Source organism: Canis aureus, chromosome 7, assembly GCF_053574225.1.
Source record: "Canis aureus isolate CA01 chromosome 7, VMU_Caureus_v.1.0, whole genome shotgun sequence".
Lineage (NCBI taxonomy): Eukaryota > Metazoa > Chordata > Mammalia > Carnivora > Canidae > Canis > Canis aureus.
Genome location: NC_135617.1, coordinates 64,653,238 through 64,673,503, shown reverse-complemented (window position 1 = coordinate 64,673,503; position 20,266 = coordinate 64,653,238). Strand labels below are relative to the sequence as shown.

The 20,266-nt window shown below is 41.8% G+C and overlaps 1 protein-coding gene across 2 annotated transcripts in view; it reads left to right on the top strand.

Annotated features, from left to right (window-relative positions):
• The window catches only part of DNAH8 (dynein axonemal heavy chain 8), a 363,336-nt gene that overhangs the window by 341,983 nt on the left and 1,087 nt on the right, over positions 1-20,266 (top strand). For both annotated transcript variants that reach the window (XM_077904163.1, XM_077904162.1), the window contains one exon: positions 17,906-18,027. In XM_077904163.1, coding sequence (XP_077760289.1) covers positions 17,906-18,027 — 122 coding nt within the window. The remainder of the gene's footprint in view (positions 1-17,905; positions 18,028-20,266) is intronic.

The window sequence follows — 20,266 nt, the reverse complement described above, 5'->3', positions numbered from 1 at the left end:
CTTTCTTAAATTCCACATATGGGGGCACCTGGGTGACTCAGCAGTTGGGCATCTGCCCTCAGCTCAGGGAGTGATCCCAGGTGCAGGCATTAAGTCTCGCATCGGGTTCCCTGCGAGGAGCCTGCTTCTCCCTCTGCCTGTGTCTCTGCCTCTCTCTCTGTCTCTCATGAATGAATAAGTAAAATATTTTTTAAAATTCCACATATGAATGGAATCAGATGGCATTTGTCTTTCTCTATTTCACTTAGCATAATAATACTAGCTCCATCCACGTCATTACAAATGGTAAGATTTCATTTCTTTTATGGCTGAGTAATATTCCGTTGTGTGTGTGTGTGCGTGCGCATGTGTGTATGTGTATAACACCTCTTCTTTATCTATTCATCAATTGGTGGACATTTGGGCTGTTTCCATACTTTGGCTGTTGTAGATAATGCTGCTGTAAACATCGGGGTACATGTATCCCTTTGAATTAGTATTTTTGTATTATTTGAGTGGTGGTGCCATTGCAGGATCATAGAGTAGTTCTATTTTTAACTTTCTGAGAAACCTCCTTTCTGTTTTCCAGAGTGGCTGCACCAGTTTGCATTCCCACCAACAGTGCAAGAGGGTTCCCCTTTCAGCATATCTTTGCCAACGTTGGTAGTTTCCTGTGTTGTTGAAGTGGCATCTGAAGTGGCATGTGAGGTGGCATCTTAGCATAGTTTTGATTTGTATGTCCCTGATGATGAGTGACACTGAGCATCTTTTCATGTGGCTGTTGGCCTCTGTATGTCTTCTTTAGAAAAATGTCTATTCATATCTTTGACCAATTTCTTAATTGGATTATTTATCTTTTGGGTGTTGAGTTTTATAAATTATTTTTATATTTTGGATACTAAACCTTTATAAGATATGTCATTTGCAAATATCTTCTCCCATTCTTTAGGTTGACTTTTAGTTTTGCAGACCACAAAACTTTTTTATTTTAATGTAGTTATAATAGTTTATTTTTGCTTTTGTTCCCCTTTCTCAGGAGACACAACTAGAAAGAAGTTGCTATGGCCAATGTCAAAGAGGTCACTGGCTATGTTCTCTTCTAGGATTTTTATGGTCTCATGTTTCATATTTGGGCCTTTAATCCATTTTGAACGTGTTTTTGTGTATGGTATAAGAAAGTGGTCCAGTTTCATTCTTTGTATGTTGCTGTCCAGGTTTTCCCAATACAATTTGTTGAAGAGATGGTCTTTTTACCATTGAATATTCTTTCCTGCTTTATTGAAGATTAAATGACCATATAATTGTGGATTCATTTCTGGGTTTCCTATTCTGATCTATTTATCTATGTACCTATTTTTGCACCAGTACTATACTCTCTTGATCACTACAGCTTTTAATATAACTTGAAGTCTGAAATTGTGATGCCTCTAGCTTTGCTTTTCTTTTTCAAGATAGTTTTGGCTATTTAGGGTCTTTTGTGGTTCCATGCAAATTTTAGGATTGTTTTTTCTAGTTCTATGAAAAATGCTGCTAGTATCTTTATAAGGGTAGCATTAAATGTGTAGATTTCTTTGAGGAGCATAGATATTTTAACAATATTTGTTCTTCCAATCCATGATCCTGGAATGTCTTTCCAAATTTTTGTGTCACCTTCAATTTCTTTCATCAATGTTTTATAGTTTCCAGGGTACAAGTCTTTCACTTCTTTGGTTAGGTTTGTTCCTAGGTATCTTATTATTTTAGGTGCAATTGTAAATGGGATAGATTCCTTATTTTCTTTCTGCTGTGTTGTTATTGGTATATAGAAATGCAACATGTTTCTGTACGTTGATTTTGTATCTTACAATTTTACTGACTTCATGCATGAGTTCTAGCAGTTTTTTAGTGGAGTCTTTAGGGTTTTCTATATGAGTATCATGTCATCTGCAAATAGTGAAAGTTTGACTTTTTCCTTGGTGATTTGGATGGCTTTTATTTCTTTTTGTTATCTGACTGCTGTGGCTAGGACTTCCAGTGCTATATTGAATAAAAGTGGTGAGAGCGGACATCCCTGTCTTATTTTTGACTGTAGAGGAAAAGCTCTCAGTTTTCCCCAAATGAGGATGATATTAACTGTGGGTTTTTCATAGATGGCCTTTATTATGTTAACATATGTTCCCTCTAAACGTACTTTGTTGAGGGTTTTTATCATGAATGGATGTTGTACTTTGTCAAATGCTTTTTCTGCATCTATTGAAAAGATCGTATTATTCTTTTCTTTTACTAATGGAATATATCATATTGATTGATTTGTGAATATTGAATCACTTTTGTAACCCCAAAATAAATCCCACTTGATTGTGGTGAATGATTTTTTTTAAACGTATTGTTGGCTTAGGTTTGCTAGTATTTTATTGAGGATTTTTTGCATCTATGTTCATCAGAGATATTGGCCTATAGCTCTCTTTTTCCATGGTGTCTTTATCTGGTTTTGGTATTGGAGTAATGCTGGCCTAAAATAATAAATCTGGAAGTTTTCCTTTCTTTTGTATTTTTTGGTATAGTTTGAGAAAAACAGGTATTTACTCTTCTTTAAATGTCTGGTAGAATTTGCCTGTGAAGCCATCTGGTCCTGGACTTTTATTTGTTGGGAGGTGTTTTTGGTTACTGACTCAGTTTTTTTGCTGATTATCTGTCTGTTCAAATTTTTTATTTCTTCTTGTTTCAGTTTTGGTAGTTTATATGTTTCTAGGAATTTAGCCATTTCTTCTAGGCTGTCCAATTTGTTGGCATACAATTTTTCATAATATTCTCTTCCATTTGCTTGTATTTCTGTAGTGCTGGCTGTTACTTCTCCTCTTTCATTTGTGGCTGCATTAATACAATCTAAGAAGTATTCACACATACAAATTTAGGAAGCATTATTGCCAATCACACAATATGGTTGAATCTCATGAAATAATATTAAGTGAAGGAAGTGAAACAGAACACATTACAATGTGTTTTACTGCATACATCTTAATCTATATGTGATGTATGTATAACATATGATTCCATATAAAACAGGCAAAACAGATCCATGACCTGAAGGTCTACGAATGTTCCATTTCTTGATTTAGATGTTAGTTACATGGCTCTTCTCTTGGTGAAAATTCATCAAGTAAGTGTATAGACACTTAAAATTTTTGCAGTTTTCTTTGTATAAATAATCTTTTAAAATGATATATCTGTAATTGTTCTCTGTATATTATCTTACAAAACTATACATAGATACTATTACTTCAATAGGCTTTAGATTTATAAAGGACAGTTCCCAGATTTCACTTATCTATTTTTCTCCCAGAACTTCCATTGAATTTAGGGAGGAAACACTTCTATTATGGTTCTCAGACTTTGTGAATCTACTTACAAGTCTCTCTTTCCTCCTTACCAGCCCTCAATTTGAGTGAGTTGTCACCAGGTAATTCCTGGCTTGAGGGACTGAAGAAATAACACTTAACTTAATTAGAATTGTCTAACCATCTTCCATTTGCCTGCCCCTCTGCTAGGTGCTTTCAATAGAGAGAGATTTGAGACCCAATTCATCCCCTAAAGTAGCTCATAATCTGATTGGTAAGACAGGCCCATCAGCAACGTTAACATAATGTGATAAGTGCTCCATCCAGGTGAGAACTAAGTGCCACAGTAGTACAGAGAGATGAATCCTGCCAAAGCAGGGCTCCCGAAGAGCTTTGTACAGGAAACACAGCATAGGATTTTCAGGGACTTGAGAAAAGGGCATTCCAGCCAGAGACCTGAGCAAAGACACAGCATGGGGAAAGAAGGACAGCAGTGTGGCCAGAGCTCAGGAAGAGGGAGCATAGGTGGGGGGCAGTGAGGTTTGAGTTCAGAGTCTTCTGGGGAAGGTTAGGCCACATCATAAGGCAATTAGAAGTCCACAGAAATCAGAAGATAATCCCAGGAGAAGGTAGGGGATAGACTAAACTATGGAGGTCCAGAGCAATGAGACTCTTACCAAGTCCAAGGGAGAGAGCCTGGGACCTCAACCAGGTGAAGAGGAAGAGACAGATTTGATGGAGCGATTAAATGGGGGAATCTTTGAAAGAATAGAGAATGACAATGGTTGAGTTTGAAGGCCTGGTATAAGACAGGGAGCACTGGGAAAGGAACAGGTTGGGAGGAAAGCTTCCTCCCTTCCTTTCCTACTAAAATTGTCAGCTAGTGTTAGTAGGACATCCAGGTAGAGAGGTGTGTTGGCTGACTTGGGAGTTCAGGAGAGGGGTAAAGATCAGTGATTTTTTAAAAAGATGTGAGGTTATTGAGTGCATTTTAGATAATTCGGAAACCAAGAGAGAGGGGTTGGTTGATCCTTGGCTTTCCACAGATGCAGACAAGCTAAGTCTTGTACTTCAATGATTGCTTTTTTTCCCATTAGAAATATGACTTAACACAGCAAAGTATTAATATGAACTAATCTTTCATTGTTACTATTTGTTAAGAAAAGTTACAAACCAGAACATTTAAAGAAATACAAATACAGACATACGTTTCAGTTTTCTTGTCTTTATTTGTTAATAATACTAATCCTTTCTCTTTTCTTCATTTCTGTTTTCAGCTTAAACTTTGATTCTTTCGCTAATGGCTCTCCATGTCTTGGAAAGCCCTGGACTTATTCAAGCATGCTACCTTTACATACAAGCATACAGACATACATCCTTATCTATGACTGCTTTCCATTTGTAGCCTAGAAGAATGGAGGCCAACTTTCTCTGCATGCTAATCACTTTTCTGCTTCCTTTTCCTTCTTTTGACACAAGAGACAAATAACTTTCTGTTCCATACTACCTGACCAAATCTGGAAAACATAAAGGTTACAGCAACTTCATGCATGTTCACAGGCAGTGTGTAAGCAGATAAAGTGCTTTCCAGTTGAAAGCATCTCTGGTCATTATTTGACATCAATAATTGATTTCTCAGCATGACTATATCTCCTGGGTTTTATATCTTTTTTAAAAAAGATTTTATTTATTCATGAGAGACACAGAAAGAGAGAGAGAGAGGCAGAGACACAGGCAGAGGGAGAAGCAGGCTCCCTGCAGGGAGCCTGATGTAGGACTCAATCCCAGGTCTCCAGGATCACCCCCTGGGCTGAAGGCGGAACTAAACTGCTGAGCCACCCAGGCTGCCCAGTGGGTTTTATATCTTTTAACCTAGTCCCCTTTGATGAAGCTTCTTTCTTTGGCACAAGATATTTAAGCAAATGGGTTTCTTTAATTAAAAAAAATACACGTTTAAGTAAAACACAATGCAGTTTGCAATGAGGCCATAGTTTCATCACAGAGATGTATCGTCAAAATCACCTAGGCTATAAAATATATGAAAAAACATTTTCATATATGACCATTTGTTTTGTATTCTTATAATGTAATATGGCATCCAATACTGTCTGATATGTGTTTGCCATCATGCCTCTGATGATTGTTCCTCAGGCCTAAGTGACTTCAAGGTCCACACTGCCACAATGACATGTGACAGGACTTGTGTGCACTCCAGTCTGTGCCTAAGATAATGCTATTTATAGCATTGCTCCTTTGCCTCATGGTGGCCTGGTATTTTGTCAGTCTTACTTGAAGAGGCTGAGTCCATCACCATGGAGTAATATTTTCAGCCCCCTTCACAATAATTTCTTGTAGCAGTTGATGAGTTCAACCATGTGGCAATTAGGTTTGATTATTAAAATGGTCAAGCTTTCTCTACCCATGACCCTATAATATTTGTTCAATGGCTCAGCTTTTGACAGTGCATGGATTAGCCTCCCAAGAAAACCTTTGTGCTCCACTGGATTTTCCCATCAGTCATTGATACACATGTTCACATATTGTTTAAGATTGTCTTCTCAGGGTTCTTGAAGAATTTATTTGGCCTCTGGTTCCCACAGGTACACCTTTCCATAGCACTATGTACACATGATTGATTCTAGTTTGCGTGTGTGTCTGTGTCATAAGTGTGGACTGTGAATTATGAGCCTGACTTCAAGTGGGTATAGACCACCTTGCAAAACCTCGTAATTTGATAGCTATGCTTTACCATTTGGCATTAGGTATGATTCACAGGTGCTGCTGGTGCAGAGGTTGAATGTGCTTTTTTGGGCCTCACACCTCTATAGTAGATTGAACCATGCAGTATCCTTATTCTCCAAATGTTTAACTCAGTCTGGAGCTTGATGCCAATTGGATGCCAACTTGCGTTAGTTTTTCTGTTTTCTCCTCAGTGTCTCAACAAGCCATGTCAGTATGTCATAGTAGATATCAATGACAACTTACACACCAGTACAAACCAAGATTTTTCCAAGAATTTTGCTGAAGCAAGGGGATGGTTACTTTTTGTCCTTTTATCTTTTGTTACGGTAAAAATCATCTACAACCTCTGGCCTATGTATTTGTCTTCAGGGCAACATCATTAACTAGCACTCTCATTATAAAAGCCTGACATTTGGGGGGTTAATAGAATTTTAGGATTGGAAGGGACTAGGAGATCTCTTCCAATCCCATAACAATCCTAAACATGCCTCATAGCTACTGTTTGCTGAACCAGAGCTGACATCTGAGGGAAGCCAGGTGAACCTCAGGGTTCTAAACCCTGAATGATAGCACCTACCTGCTCTGTCCTCAAACCACAGAATGATAGGAGGACTGTGGACATCTCAGAAATGCCTCCAGATTGAGTAACAACCCATCTTCCTTGCTTTCATGTGGGAGGGGCTTAGATGAACCTGGCTTCAGTCACAACCTCATCCCTTATAATTCTAATTCTAGTTTCTGCACATTGTTATCTTCCTTACCAACTGTCTAATTTGTAATCTGGACAACCTCAACATTGCTATCTGCAAGGCCATGAAAACTAGTGACCTCCTTGCCAACTTCATTCCCCTTAACCAAACTAGGATGCCAGTTCTGGAAACTTTCACATCTTGGCTTTCATTCATTATCTTTTTTGGTTCTCCTCCTGCCTCTCCTAGGACTGCTTCTCAGTCTACTTTGTAGACTCAGGCTCTTCTCAAGCAAGTTCTGCCCTTGATCCTGGTACCCACATGGGTGACATTAGCCATTCTCACAGATGCAACTACTTATCTCTACTTAGGACTGACTCATCCAAAGTCCTGGTTTAAGATTCTGACTCTTCACTTCTACCTGCCAATGTAGAATATTCCATCCTCTTGTGAACCTCACCAGTTCTATCATTTGGTCATCTTCCTTCTAAACCATCCTTATCAAGATTCTGCTATATTTGCTGTGTATCACCATCCTCCAGATCACCCAACTCTTGTGAATGGTCCTCTCACATCCAAACAGCTTGGAAGAGGGAAACCCAGAAATCCTAGTGTCGTGTTAGACAAGAGAGGAAAGTAGGAAGTAGTGACAGATGCTGCCAGAGGTCAAGTAAGATAGGTCTAAAAGTGGTCAGATGGCTTTATCAACAAGGACACTGTTGGCAATGGAAGCGTCAGTGGAGTGAAGGTGGAAGGAAGGAGTCAGACTTCAATGTGAGTGAGTGAGACAATAGGAAATGGGGAAACAAAGTATAGACAAGAAGGATAATTATCTCAAGAAATTTGGCCTTGAAGAGAAGAAGCATGTTGGAGGAGTAGTTGTAAGAAGAAATTATTTCCTTTTTTCTTCTTCTAATGATAGGAGAGGCTTTAATCTATTCACATACAGATGGGAAGAAGCCAGGAGAGATAGAGATAGATGATAGAGATAGATAGAGATAGATAGAGATAGAGATAGAGATAGAGATAGAGATAGATAGAGATGGCAAAGATAACAGAGAGGGATAAGAGAAGCAAAGAGGGGATGGCTCCCAAGTGGAGGGATGCACTCCAAGCATATGGGTGTGGAGGGACACCATACCCATTATTGTAAGAGTAATAAGGGATGAACGAATATAGATACAATTGAGTTTGTCAGTTTGATGGTAAGAAGTTAAGGGGTTTCCCACCTGACACCTTCTATTTTCTCCTTGAAGAAAGAGGCAAAGTGATCTCGGGAGCAAGAAGGTGTCAGAGGATATTTTAGGAGAATGGCAGATGTTTAAGAAAGTGGGCTCCTGAGAGGCACAAGGAAAGATTGCTGGGTGGCTTTGAGAATCCCATCAAGGCTAGTGGCAACTGTGTAATGGCCTGACTATAATTCAGCAGCCTGAAACAGGTGTAAGAAGGGGGACATTTGGATTCATCTAGGATTGGAGTTTTTCTGGGCAAGTGATGAAAAGAATGGATCTAGACTACATAGGAAAGAACTGAAGGAAAGGTGGAGTTCAGGTCTTCAGAAATGGTGAGGTCAGGGAACGAAGAGGTCAAGATCCTGAACGGAGGCCAAAGAGGCCCAGGTGATGGAGGATGCTCAGGGAACAGGGCAGGTCATATTTGGTAGAGAGGAGCATGTGGCCAAAGGGTGTGCTTGGCAGAGCTGCAGAGATTCTCATAAAGGATGGAGAAAGTACTGTGTCTTTAGGGTTGAGGAAGGCTCCAGTAAGAGGAAGATGATGAAGGGAATGTCCCTGTGAAGAGGTGGAAAAATGGGAGAGTTGATTAACCATAGACCCACTCCAGAGGGAACAATGGAAAGGTTTGGTGGGGCAAGGAAAAGAAAGCATAAAGTAGAACATAGAGAAGATAGAGTAGTTCAGGTCATTAATATTTTGGCACATGGGACATGGTGGATTAAGCAGACACCAGAAGTAGCCCCAGTTTTCCCACATGTACTTAGGTTCTGTTGGAGCCAACTGTATCCTGGATTAACAGCATCACAGAGAAAATATATATGTCTCAGGGGGCCATGGGGCTGTGGAAGGAGTCCACTCGTACTTCTAACAGCCTTCCTAATATTTTGCTTGTACTGTGCGGCATTTCTGCTCCTACTTGTCAAATTTGTTCTTAAAACAAATGTGGATCAGTGACCTGTCAATAGCCTGCTGTGCAGATCTTTTTACAGAACAGTGGTTCTCAGTCCTACCTCGACAATTGAATCATCTGGGAAACTTTTAATATATAGCAATGCCTGGGGCTCCAGACCAATTTTATCAGAACCTCTGGTGATGAAGCCTCTAGAGTCTGTACAATTAGTTTTCTTAAAAGCTCCCTTGGTCATTCTAATGTGTGAAGAAACTAGGCTTTAGACTTGCTACCCAGTATGTGGCCCACTAGCCAACAGCATCAGTGTGACCTGGGAGCTTGATAGAAATGGAGAATCTCAGGCCCCCACCCTTGACCTACCTACTGAATCATAACTTGCATTTTAATAAGAGTTCCTTCCCTTCTGATACCTATGACCATGGAAGTTTGAGAAGCCCTGCCTTGAAACAATGCTAATGCTGGGGTCCCACCTCTAGATTCTGATTCTATTGATCTAGGTTGTGACCTGGGAATCAGGAGTTTTAAAGGCTTCCCAGATATTTCTAATTTTTAGCCAAGTTTAAGATCCCCACCTTACATCATCTGGCAAAGCATCAGGAAAGGTGCCTGGTACCTTTTTATTCAATTGGGTGGATCAACCCCATCTTTGTTTAATGATTTGTGACCTTTATTTAACTTACTAATGAACTCCATTTGCTTCTCATTTGGGGGAAAAACTGCCTGTCATACACTTGTGGCAGGAACATCATTTCTCCTCATCTTTGGAGATGCTACTGGGAAGCTTGGTAACTAATAAGACAGGAAATACTGCCCAACCAAAGGCCCATTACATAAGGATTGGTTCATTTATTAAAGAAAAAAAATTGCTGATAGGACCATCATTACAGAATACCAACCTCCTCAGATCAAATTGAGACAAGCAACCTTCCTTATTAGTTATATATATATATTTTTTTGGCTTTTCTTAGTCCTTGTTTGAAATGATATTTAAAGAACTCTACAGCTTTCTTTAAGCCGACTGACTGCACAAGTCAAACAACAGTAATTAGTTTGCTGAAATGTTGGGTTACTACTATTATAGGAATTAAGACATAACAAGTGTTATTTTAGATGTGATTTTTCAAGCATAACCCCAGCTTAATAGTGAAATTTTAAAGAACAAACGTGACAAGTGTTTTAAGATTCCATTGTGTTGTATGAGTTTGAAGGGGGAAAATTAAAAAAAAAAAAATCTCTTTTAGACCACATGCAACTCAGATGTTTGAATAGTCAAATCACCCATTTCCATGTGGGTGGTTAAATCTCATGAAGAACAGAAGGTTATTATTAGTGAAGACTTTCCTCCAACTTTTTGTTTCTCACTTCAGAGTCAAGCATATGAATGCATGAATCACTTTTCCCCCACTGATGATTGAAATTTGGTTTAAGAATTATTAAAACTAAATTGGTGCCAAGACAAAAGTACTGCTTTTCAAGTTTTTATAAAGAAAAATGTATCAATAGTCTTTTAAAATTATACAGGCTTCAGAAAACACAGATTTTGATTCCATTAGCCTTGATATTAGTCTACAAGAAAGATGGTCATTCATTTTTTTAAATTCAATAATGAGCAGTTCAGTGGATTTACTACAGTTTGAATTCCACAAGATCATGTCTTTTTATTCAGGAAGCCAAAACAAAACTATCAAGACTTGAAAAACTGTGTATCTTCTCCACGTTCTCTGGGTGGGAATGGGGCATGGGAACAGTTCCCTACCCTCCGCTCTCAAGGCCTCAAATACATTTATTTCACATTTCCCTTTCTTAGCAGCTCAAGATAATCTGTGTTCTAGATTCCACCTACCAATATACTAAGACTGCTACCTAAACATCAGGAGGCGTACTGTTGAAATAAACTAGACAACATCATGCACATCCCCCAGTAGGGAGAAGATAGGAGATACTCTTTCCCTAACGGCACTAGAGGTTTTCAGAGCTTTCTGACAATGGCTGACGTCTTCAAAGCAGGTGTGTGTTACATGAGAGAGAATCCTACTCATCCATCATCGGGCACCTAGTCATTGTCCTGAATGCCATATGGAGAGAGGTTAAATATGCAACTTAGACAGAATTTAAAGTGTTAGAGAAAAATTCAATTATTCAATTTGTACAGATGGGTGGTTAAGAACAAGATTCATGTCTTGTGCATTATGGCCTTGCAGATTCATAGATCAGGGATGACTTTTAAAATATCACAAAATAGGGTCGATTGAATTCTAACTACTCTGGTTACACAGTGTCTAATATGCTACATGGAGGCATGTTTAGTGTTGAGTGATGAAAATGACATTTGTGGAGGGACTTCCAAGAAAGAACTGGATATTATCATTGTGGTCATTGTTGGTTGACAACTTCCTGGGTGTAACCTGAAACCAGCCCCCAATATGTGGTAGACAGAGAGAGACTGAAGGAAGAGGCAGGCCACTCTGGATTGGTAGGTGGCAGGTTTTATAAGTAAAGGCACTTACATAAGAGGCTTATCTTGGGTGGCCATAAGCCGAATAGATCTCTGTACCCACCTGTCAAATGTTAAAAGTTTACATAGAGGACTTAACTGTCCAGTCATGTATACCAACCAGATGGCCTCAACAATGCATCACTATCTCAAGGCTACATCCCTCAGGCAGCTTCTGGGAGCAGGAAAGGCAAGTGGAACACACATTGTAAGGACAAGAGAGGAGATGATGAGCCTCCAGTTGCCCAGGTAAAGCTCACGGGTCAGGCAGTGGCCATGTCCTCTTGATGACCTCCCCCAACACTCTGTGATCAGCTGTTAATAATCTCACGGGCTTCCCTCTTCTGCAGTGGGACCTGAGCCATCAGCAAGGGGTTTCACTAGCAGAGAGGTTGCTCTTTTGGCAGCTACCTGGCTGCACGGCAGGCAGATACCACAGCAACAGTATGGACACATGCAAGAGAAAACACAGATCAAAACAGTGATCCCAAAATTAGTCAGAACTTTCTCCACCAAGAGCTCCATGGTTCCAACTACTGATTTATTAAGTCCTGTGGACTGGGAGTTGGATTACTTAGACCATCCGCTGGTGTCCTCATGTGATCTAATAAAGATGATACGTTGGCAAACACATCAGGAATGAACACATAACATTCTATTTGGATAATGGCAGAGGTGCCTCCTTACGAGGCAATAACAATGTCCAAGGCCATCCTATTTTGGAAGACAGTTTTTCTCATTAGAGATGTTTCAGTGTTTGTTAAGGACAGGCTCTGTTGGCTATCATTCAAGACTTGCTGAATGAATTTAGCAAGGGCTTCTGTGTATGCTATAACGTCCTCCAGGCCAATGGAGAGACAAAGACTGCACCCAAATGATCATACCAACTGAAAACAGCACACCCACCTGGCCTTGAGGAGAGGGAAATTGGCAGTTTTAAGAACGTGAGCTGGTTGTGCATACATACCGTCCATGTTGGCTGAGGGAGGTAGCCCCGTCAGGCATGAGATGGACTGGGAGTGGGTTAAGCCTGACCAGGACTCCCACCTTTTCCCCTCCTTCAGTGGTGCAATACCATTTCAGGCATAGTGCATTTCAACAGATCTGACTTGCAGCAGGACAGTGGGATCCCAGTGAAGATTGAGTAGTTCTCCCTCACACAGGGGTGCTAATTAACACCCATACCAGCAGGACATCCCATTGCAATTTCCATTAGGTAACTCCTGTCCCAGGTGTGGTGCAGCTTGGTGTTGTCAGCAGCATAGCACGTTGATCCACAGTGAGAGCTGGGGCAATGGCTGTTCCCTGCAACTGCCATGCCTTTATGGGATTGGAGACCTTGGCAGGGGTCCCCAGTCTGGCATATGGGGAACAGGCCCTACTGATGGATAATCCAAATGTATGAAAGCCTGAGAATTCTGTAGCTCAGTGGGCCAAGGTGGTTTTACCTATTACTAACTTAATCTGATGCTTTAATATTCCAGTTTTCCTTTCTACCTGCCCCCCACACACACCCTGGCTGCTCACGGGTTATAGGGGAAATGGAGCTGCCATGCAATGTCATGTGCCTTTGCCTAGTCTTGCACATTGTGATCTTTGGAATGTACCTCTGATCGCTGTCTTAGTCAATGAGGGTATCCATACATGCTACTCAGCTCCTCTAGTCCCCTAATGGTGGTAGTCTGCTTTGCATAGTGCCAGAGGAAAGCTTGGGTTAGACCAGATGTAGCATCTACACAAACAAAGGCATATTTTTTACATCCCTCATTCAGAGGGAGGAGCCAATATAATCAATTTTCCAATCATAGCTTCTGGGACAACATGCCACTTACCCCACCAACTGACTCCCAAAACCTTATAGCAGCACCTGGGCCTTTAATTTTCTGTGGGTTCACTACTCATCTTCTCTCCCAGATGTTCCAGCAAAGCCTGCAGCATTTCCTGCCATAGAGGCAAGTCTTCACATGTTAACATTCTATTGTCAGTGTAATGGGACCATTTTACTGATGTGGGGAAGGAGAACCAGGGACAGGTCGTGGATTACCATGCCATGACATACGGTGGGGCTGTGAGGGTGACCTCAAGGAAGTGCTTCAAAAGTCCATGGGAGGCAAATTTGATCCTGTGACCCAGAAGTCAGGGGTATACTGAAAAAAGCATTTGCTAAGTCCAGCGTAACATAATAAACTCCTAAGACCATGACCAAGGTATCTAAGATGGTGGCAGTGTTGGGTACAGTCACATATTGAATAGGGGGACACAATCTTATGCAATTTTGGAGAGGTCCACCATCATCCGCCACAAGCCATCTAGCTTTTTTATCAGACATACTGTTGATGGCATATGGGCAGGGCATGCAATATCCACTCAGGGCAGTTCTTGGACAGTTTCTCTTATCTCCTTATGCATCCCCAGCAATGTATACTGTTTGACAGCTACCACTCTTCCAGGGCTGGCAGACTTACTGGTTCCCAGTTGGCATTTTCCATCAACACTGCTTTGATTACTGTAACCTGGAAGCAGAATTCACCAATAGGGGTTTGCAGAGTTTGACCTTGTAGGATATCAGTGTCTAATATGTTTTCTGGTATTGGAGAGAAAAACAGCCTCACATTTTTGGGGGCAGAATGCTCGATTTGCCGGGTCAAAAGGACCTTCCTGACCATAACTGTTTGCCTTTCATAATCATTGATGACACTGAGGGGGCCAGGAAACTTCGAGGGTTACCATGTGTTAGAGTACATTCAGCTCCAGTATCCACCAGAACTGTCAATTTTATTTCTGGAGGACTGGTGAGTAGTGAACTCAACATGAGTCCTCCCATCACCTCCAGTGGTGTCAACGGACGCACTCTTGGACTGCATCCAACAATACCCTGGGCATAAGGAGGCACCCACACTGAGTAAGACCGCATTCCTGAGGCCTCCCTCTGTTGGAGTGGGCAGGGCATCAGACATGGTAGGTGAAGATGGGGCAAGTCAAAATTATTGGTCAAATTTCAAGGCTTTTCCATAGTTTCCACAGGCTGTTGGTCTGTCTGCTCAGGTGGGGTCCTTGTAGCAATGAAGCCAAACACGTTTGCTTCTGGGCTATTATTACTGGACCATTTATAGATGATTGGGATAGCCTTTTGACTTTCTGAGTTCCTTCTCTGTCTCAGGTCTATCCCACAGCCCCTGCCGGTTCCTAGGATCTGTCAGTTTCCCCCAGATCAGCAATGAATTGCCCAACACCATAAATATCTTGCCCCACAACTAGACTTAGCATGGATATCAGCATCCTGTACCAGATGTGGGTAGAGGACAGGCTAGAGTATCTGTACCAGGACAGCCTGATACAGCCTATACCAAGACAGGCTTGAGTATCTGGACTTTCATTACTGCAGTGAATGTGGCCCTGATCATGCCCTTCAAAGACAGGAGTGTAGATGGCCTATGTCATTCCCAACTCCCTAAAAATTTTTTGTACCTCCTCTGTAGATTTCCAGGGCTCCATCTTCCCAGAGAAATCGCCTTCATTGGGCCAAGCCTCCATGCAGGTTAGAACAGTCCAATCTAGATGGGAATGTGTGCCTTGAACCAGCCTTCCCCACCGAGCACCATGCTGGCACTGCTGGAGGAATGGGTGTGTGGTGATGCCACTTGTATTTTCTGCCACCTGCCCAGTCAGAAGAATGTCATGATGTCTTGTATCCCATAGCTCCACTAACCATGCTTGGATACTTTTCTTGGCCTTTTGCTAGAACTTGGCAGCTGTATTAATATTAATAAGCTCAATTGGAGTATACGCTCTCATCATGAATGTTTTCTGAGCTGGGGGCTGCCCCGCTGGCTGGGGTTGCCATTGCTGTGCTATTGCATTCCTTTGTACTAGGGGTCAGATGGCAGGGTGTTTTGTCCATTTCGTAGTCAATGACCCACAACATCCCCCTCCCTCACTTTGCTGAGCATTCTCTTTGCCACAGTGCAGTGTGCACAGTTTCTCAAAGAAGCAGTTTAAAGCAGCCAGCATTTTCCTGGTGCCCCTGCACTCCTATGGTGGTCCACAAGCATCTGACATACAGGCCACCCCTCCCCACAGAGAGGTCATGGTCAACTCAGGATGTTTCCCTCAGATGCCTCTTTCCCAAGGCTGATTTCTTTGGTCTGCTGGCTAGCTCACCAATTATTGGTCTGTAACCTTCTTGGAAGCTTCCCTGATGAAATCTGAAACTGACCCCCTTCTGTAGAGGGCAGAGGGAGACCCAAAAAGAGGCAGGCCACTCCAGGTTGGTAGGTGGCAGGTTTAACAAGCAAGTGAATTTACGCAAAAGGCTTGTCTCAGTGGCCGCAAGAGGAGTAGATCTTCCTCACACCCACCCACCAAATGTAAAGGTTTATATAGAGGCCCTCACAGGATTCAGTCATGTACACCATCCAGATGGTCTCAAAAATCATGTCACTATCTCCAGGCTATGTTCTTGAACAACTTCTGGGAGTGGGGAAAGCAGAAGGCTCCAGGTTCCAAGGACAGGAGAGGGAGTGAAGAGTGTCTGATTGCCTGGGTGCAGCTCACAGGTGAACTGGTGGTCACATCTTCTTGATGACCTCCCTCCCCTTGCAGTCAAACACCACTGACAGGCAAAAACATAAAATGTTTGTATTACTACTAGAGTATGAATCTCCAGTATTTGACATTGAAGTCAACATAATCACATGCTGATCAGATCACTTCAAGTGACTCCACAGATTGACGTTGACCAGTAGTTGCTTCCAGGCAAACTTGTACTATTTCTTGGCCCCTGTAGTTAGCTTTTGGTATCATAAAATCTTCCTTTACTATCAGGCACTCTCAGTTTTGTGAAACTATAGCTTTTTAAGAATCACCTATAAATGCCCTACAATCAGCTACTCGAAAAGCCCTACAATCAGCTACTCTGGTAGATTGACCTTTTGGATTAATGCAAAGGCTCTTCTTTAGCACCCAAATCCTGCTTTAGAGAGCACTTTGAGTACACTTTATATGATGCAAATATAACCAAATCATTTGCCTACTCTAATTATTCAGTGGCTTCCCACTAGCCACCAAATCAAGTCTAAACCCTGACCCTAAAAATTCCTGCCTCAACCTTATCTGCTAACATTGCCTCACCTTTTGCCTCCTTGTTTTTGCACATGCTGTTCCTCTAACTAGAATTGTCCCACCTGGCAAACTCCTGTGTATCTTGCAAGAGTCACCTTCAACTTTATCATCTTGATCCAGCCTTCCTTGTGCTGTCTTCCTGAGTGGTTTATTTTGTCCACACCTCTGCTCATAACAACATTGTATTATATATCCTGCCTTACTCCATATTTCTTCTAGACTGAGCTCCTCAAGTAGGATCCATGAATGGCCATTTTCATCTTTGTGGTCATCCCATCTAGAGCAGTGCCTGGTAAACAGTGGCCACTCCTGAGAGTTTTAACAAAGAATTAATTAATTAATTAATTAATGTGTGCCTCCCCAGCTATCTAATTTAATAACCAGGAAGGGACTTGGGAACCAGAAGAACTTGATTCCCTCATTAAGCCAGACTAGAGGACTGTTCTTTCTTTCCAGTTTTAAGGGATAGTAACTCAGTACACTGCTTTATTATGCAACTTTTTCTTTTCCCTCTATTCTCAAACTTAATAAAATATTCTCACTTACATGCTGCTTTGTGCATAATAGTTCTCAGATCTCACTGGGAGTAGTGGGGGCATACATACTCCAAAAAATTTACTCATGATTATGAGTAAAGAGCCTCATGATTTTCACTATTAGCACGGGAGCCAAATATAATATAGAGGTCACAGATAAATCTTCCTAAGGTTTTGAAGTCCATTTGAAGTTTAGGGTAGAGTTTTTAACATAACTGCTACTCTCCAAGACTTCTCTTATTGAATTGAACAGCATGGTTTGCAAATATTAAATGTAAAGAAAGACCACAATATGTGAAACCATGTATTGCCTTAAAATAACTGTATTATGCACATTAAAACACATAGCTTTCCTTTCCGCTATGATTGCTTTGTTTGATCAAATTAAAAGTTGGGTTTTCCATTTTGGCATTATGCCTTGTTTCCTTAGACAAAATGAAATTGTTGCATGATAGCAAATAGAAGCTTGATAATGGTTTGATTCAACTTTTCATTGGAATGCTGATCTCAGAATATTTACCATTCCAGTCTTGTTCCTAAATAGTGTGTTTTCAAATAGAGACTATGATCTAGACGTGGATTACAATTTTTAGACACTTGCATAGTTGAAACCCAGGAGAGAGTTTCAAACCAAGGTTTTGTCTGAGGCAGAAAGGGTGCTACTTTCCTGCTGTCAACCAGCAAAGAGTACTTAGTTCATTGAAGGTCCCTACAGAAACAAAACACAGAAAGAAATGTGTCCTTGAGGATCAATCTCAACTCCTCCTGGGTGGGCAGAAATTGGGAGATTGGTAAACAACTAACACTTGGCCCTGCCCCCTTATTGTTTCTCAAGTAGACTGCAACAAGCCATCAGAATCATCTTTTTTATTTTTTTTTAAGGCTTCCTCACAGCAATGAGGCAAGAAGTGACCCGCGCCCACAAAGGCTGGGCCCTAGACTCTGTGACCATCCACAATGAAGTTCTACGGCAGACCAAGGAGGAGATTGCATCACCCCCTGCGGTAGGCACTGCTGGGCTATAGCAGGGACAGTTCTGAAGCCAGGGTTGAAAGTTCAAATTCTACTTAAAACTGACCTATGAGTGCCTCGGTTAAGTCCATTGGCTTTGTAGCTGGGGTTTCCTAGGTCCTAACCAGGAGACTTCAGTGCCAAAGCCTCCTCCATTTTGTCAGAGTGCAAATTAATGGCAAGCACTGGAACTCCCCAGAGAGCATTTCTTTATAATTTCAAGTTGCACTTGTGTAACTCGTGAGCAGGAGCTGGAGACTGCTCACAGACTAGACAGGTGTCGGGGGCAGTAGAGACCAACAGTACCGGCAGTCCTGAGCTCTGGGGCCAGTCCCAGCTGCGCCCCCCCCCCACTAGCTGTGGCACCCTGGATGGAGGGATACCCAGAGCGGGGAAGAGCGGGGCCCCTCAAGGTAAGCAGATGCCCCTGGGAGCCACTGCCTGGGAAGTTACCTGCTCTGTCAACTTGGGGAAGTTCTTTAACTTCCTCAACTACCTCATCTGTGAAATAAGGGTGATAATTTCACCTCATCAAAGATGATAGTGAGAATTAACTGGAATCATTTAGGACCCCACCGAGGTCCTCAAGACATCTTAGGCTCATTTTCCCTTTCTCTGATTTTCATTCCCTCGATTTTCAAGGAAGAGGATGGGGCCAGATGAATTCCAAGTTCTGGCCTTTTCTGCCACCTAACAGCAAGAGTTGCCTTTCTTCCAGTGTCCAGTAGTGCAGTCTTCATTTCTGTCTGCCACCCCCACCAGAAGCACACTTAACCTCCATACTTCTACCAGAAGTCTCCATTCAAGGCTACCCTAGGCTATTTCAATCACCCCCCTCAAAATTCTTCCAGTGCATTCCCATCATGCAATTCAAAAGTCACTTCTACATTTGTAGGTATTTGTTAGAGTAGCACCCCATTTCCTCGCGCCAAGATAGGTACTCATTTCCTAAGGCTGTTGCGACAAACCACAGAAATGTATTTCTTCAGAGGTCAGGCCAGAAGTCTGAAATCAAGGTATTGGCAGAGTTGGGTTTTTTCTGACGGCTCAGGGTGGGGTGAATCTGTTCCAGGTCTCTCTCTCTAGCTTCTGATGGTTACAGGCAGTCCTTGGTGTTCCTTGGCTTATAGCTGTGTCAATCCAGGCTTTGCTTCCATTGTCACATGGCCTTCTTCTCTATATGTATCTCTGTGTGTCCCCTCCTCTTCTTACAAGAACACCAGTCATTATTTTATTTTGTTTTTAAGATTTTATTTACTTATTCATGAGAGACACACAGAGAGAAGCAGAGACATAGGCAGTGGGAAAAGCAAGCTCCCTACCAGGAGCCTGATGTGGGACTCGATTCCAGGACACCAGGATCACCACCTGAGCCAAAAGCAGATGCTCAACCACTGAGCTACCCAGGTGCCCCCATATTGGGTTTAAAAGGCACTTTAATCCATCGTGACCTTAACTATTTACATCTGCAAAAACCATATTTCCACATGGTCACATTCAGAGGTTCTAAGTTGACATGAATAGGGGTGGGGGAGCACTATTCAGTCCACTACACCTCTAACAGTGACTTTGTAAAGTTCTGAAATGAAAAGGAACCTAAAAGGTTACAGTTTCCTGTTGGATGATACCTAAATGATCGTGTCATTCATGTAGTAATTGTCACCCACTGGCAATGATGGTAATCATATGTCCTGATTTTCTGGGATTGCCCATGGTTTTATTGTCAAACCCTGTACTGCAGGTTTTGGTTCAAAAAAATACGGTCCTCATACCCTTAGCTCATATGAGGGGATTCCAGGAAACACTTTGCAATTAATCTCACTCTCTTTTATTATAATCTACATTTGATTCCCTCCCCTACTCCTCATTGGAAAGGAAAAATGGTCACCATCTTCTACATAGATATATCTTATGGGCTTACATGATTATCAGAGTCTCCCTGTGATTCCCTTTAGTCTTGCTTTTCTAACTGAATATGTTCTATGGCTCCCCATGGCCTACAAGGTAAAGTTCAAACTCTTCAGTTTGGCATCTAGACTTCCACAGTCAAGCCCTAATTTATTTTATAACCACTGCTAAATAAAATGCTTGGGCTTTCCTACCCATCCTACCTATCTTTGTACTATTGCTCCTTCCTGGCTGCCTACCTTCTGTCCTCTGTCTTCCCCCAAAGCAGCCCACCCTGCAAAGCCATCTCCTCCACAAAGACCCCCAAGCACTCCCGCCCAGGGT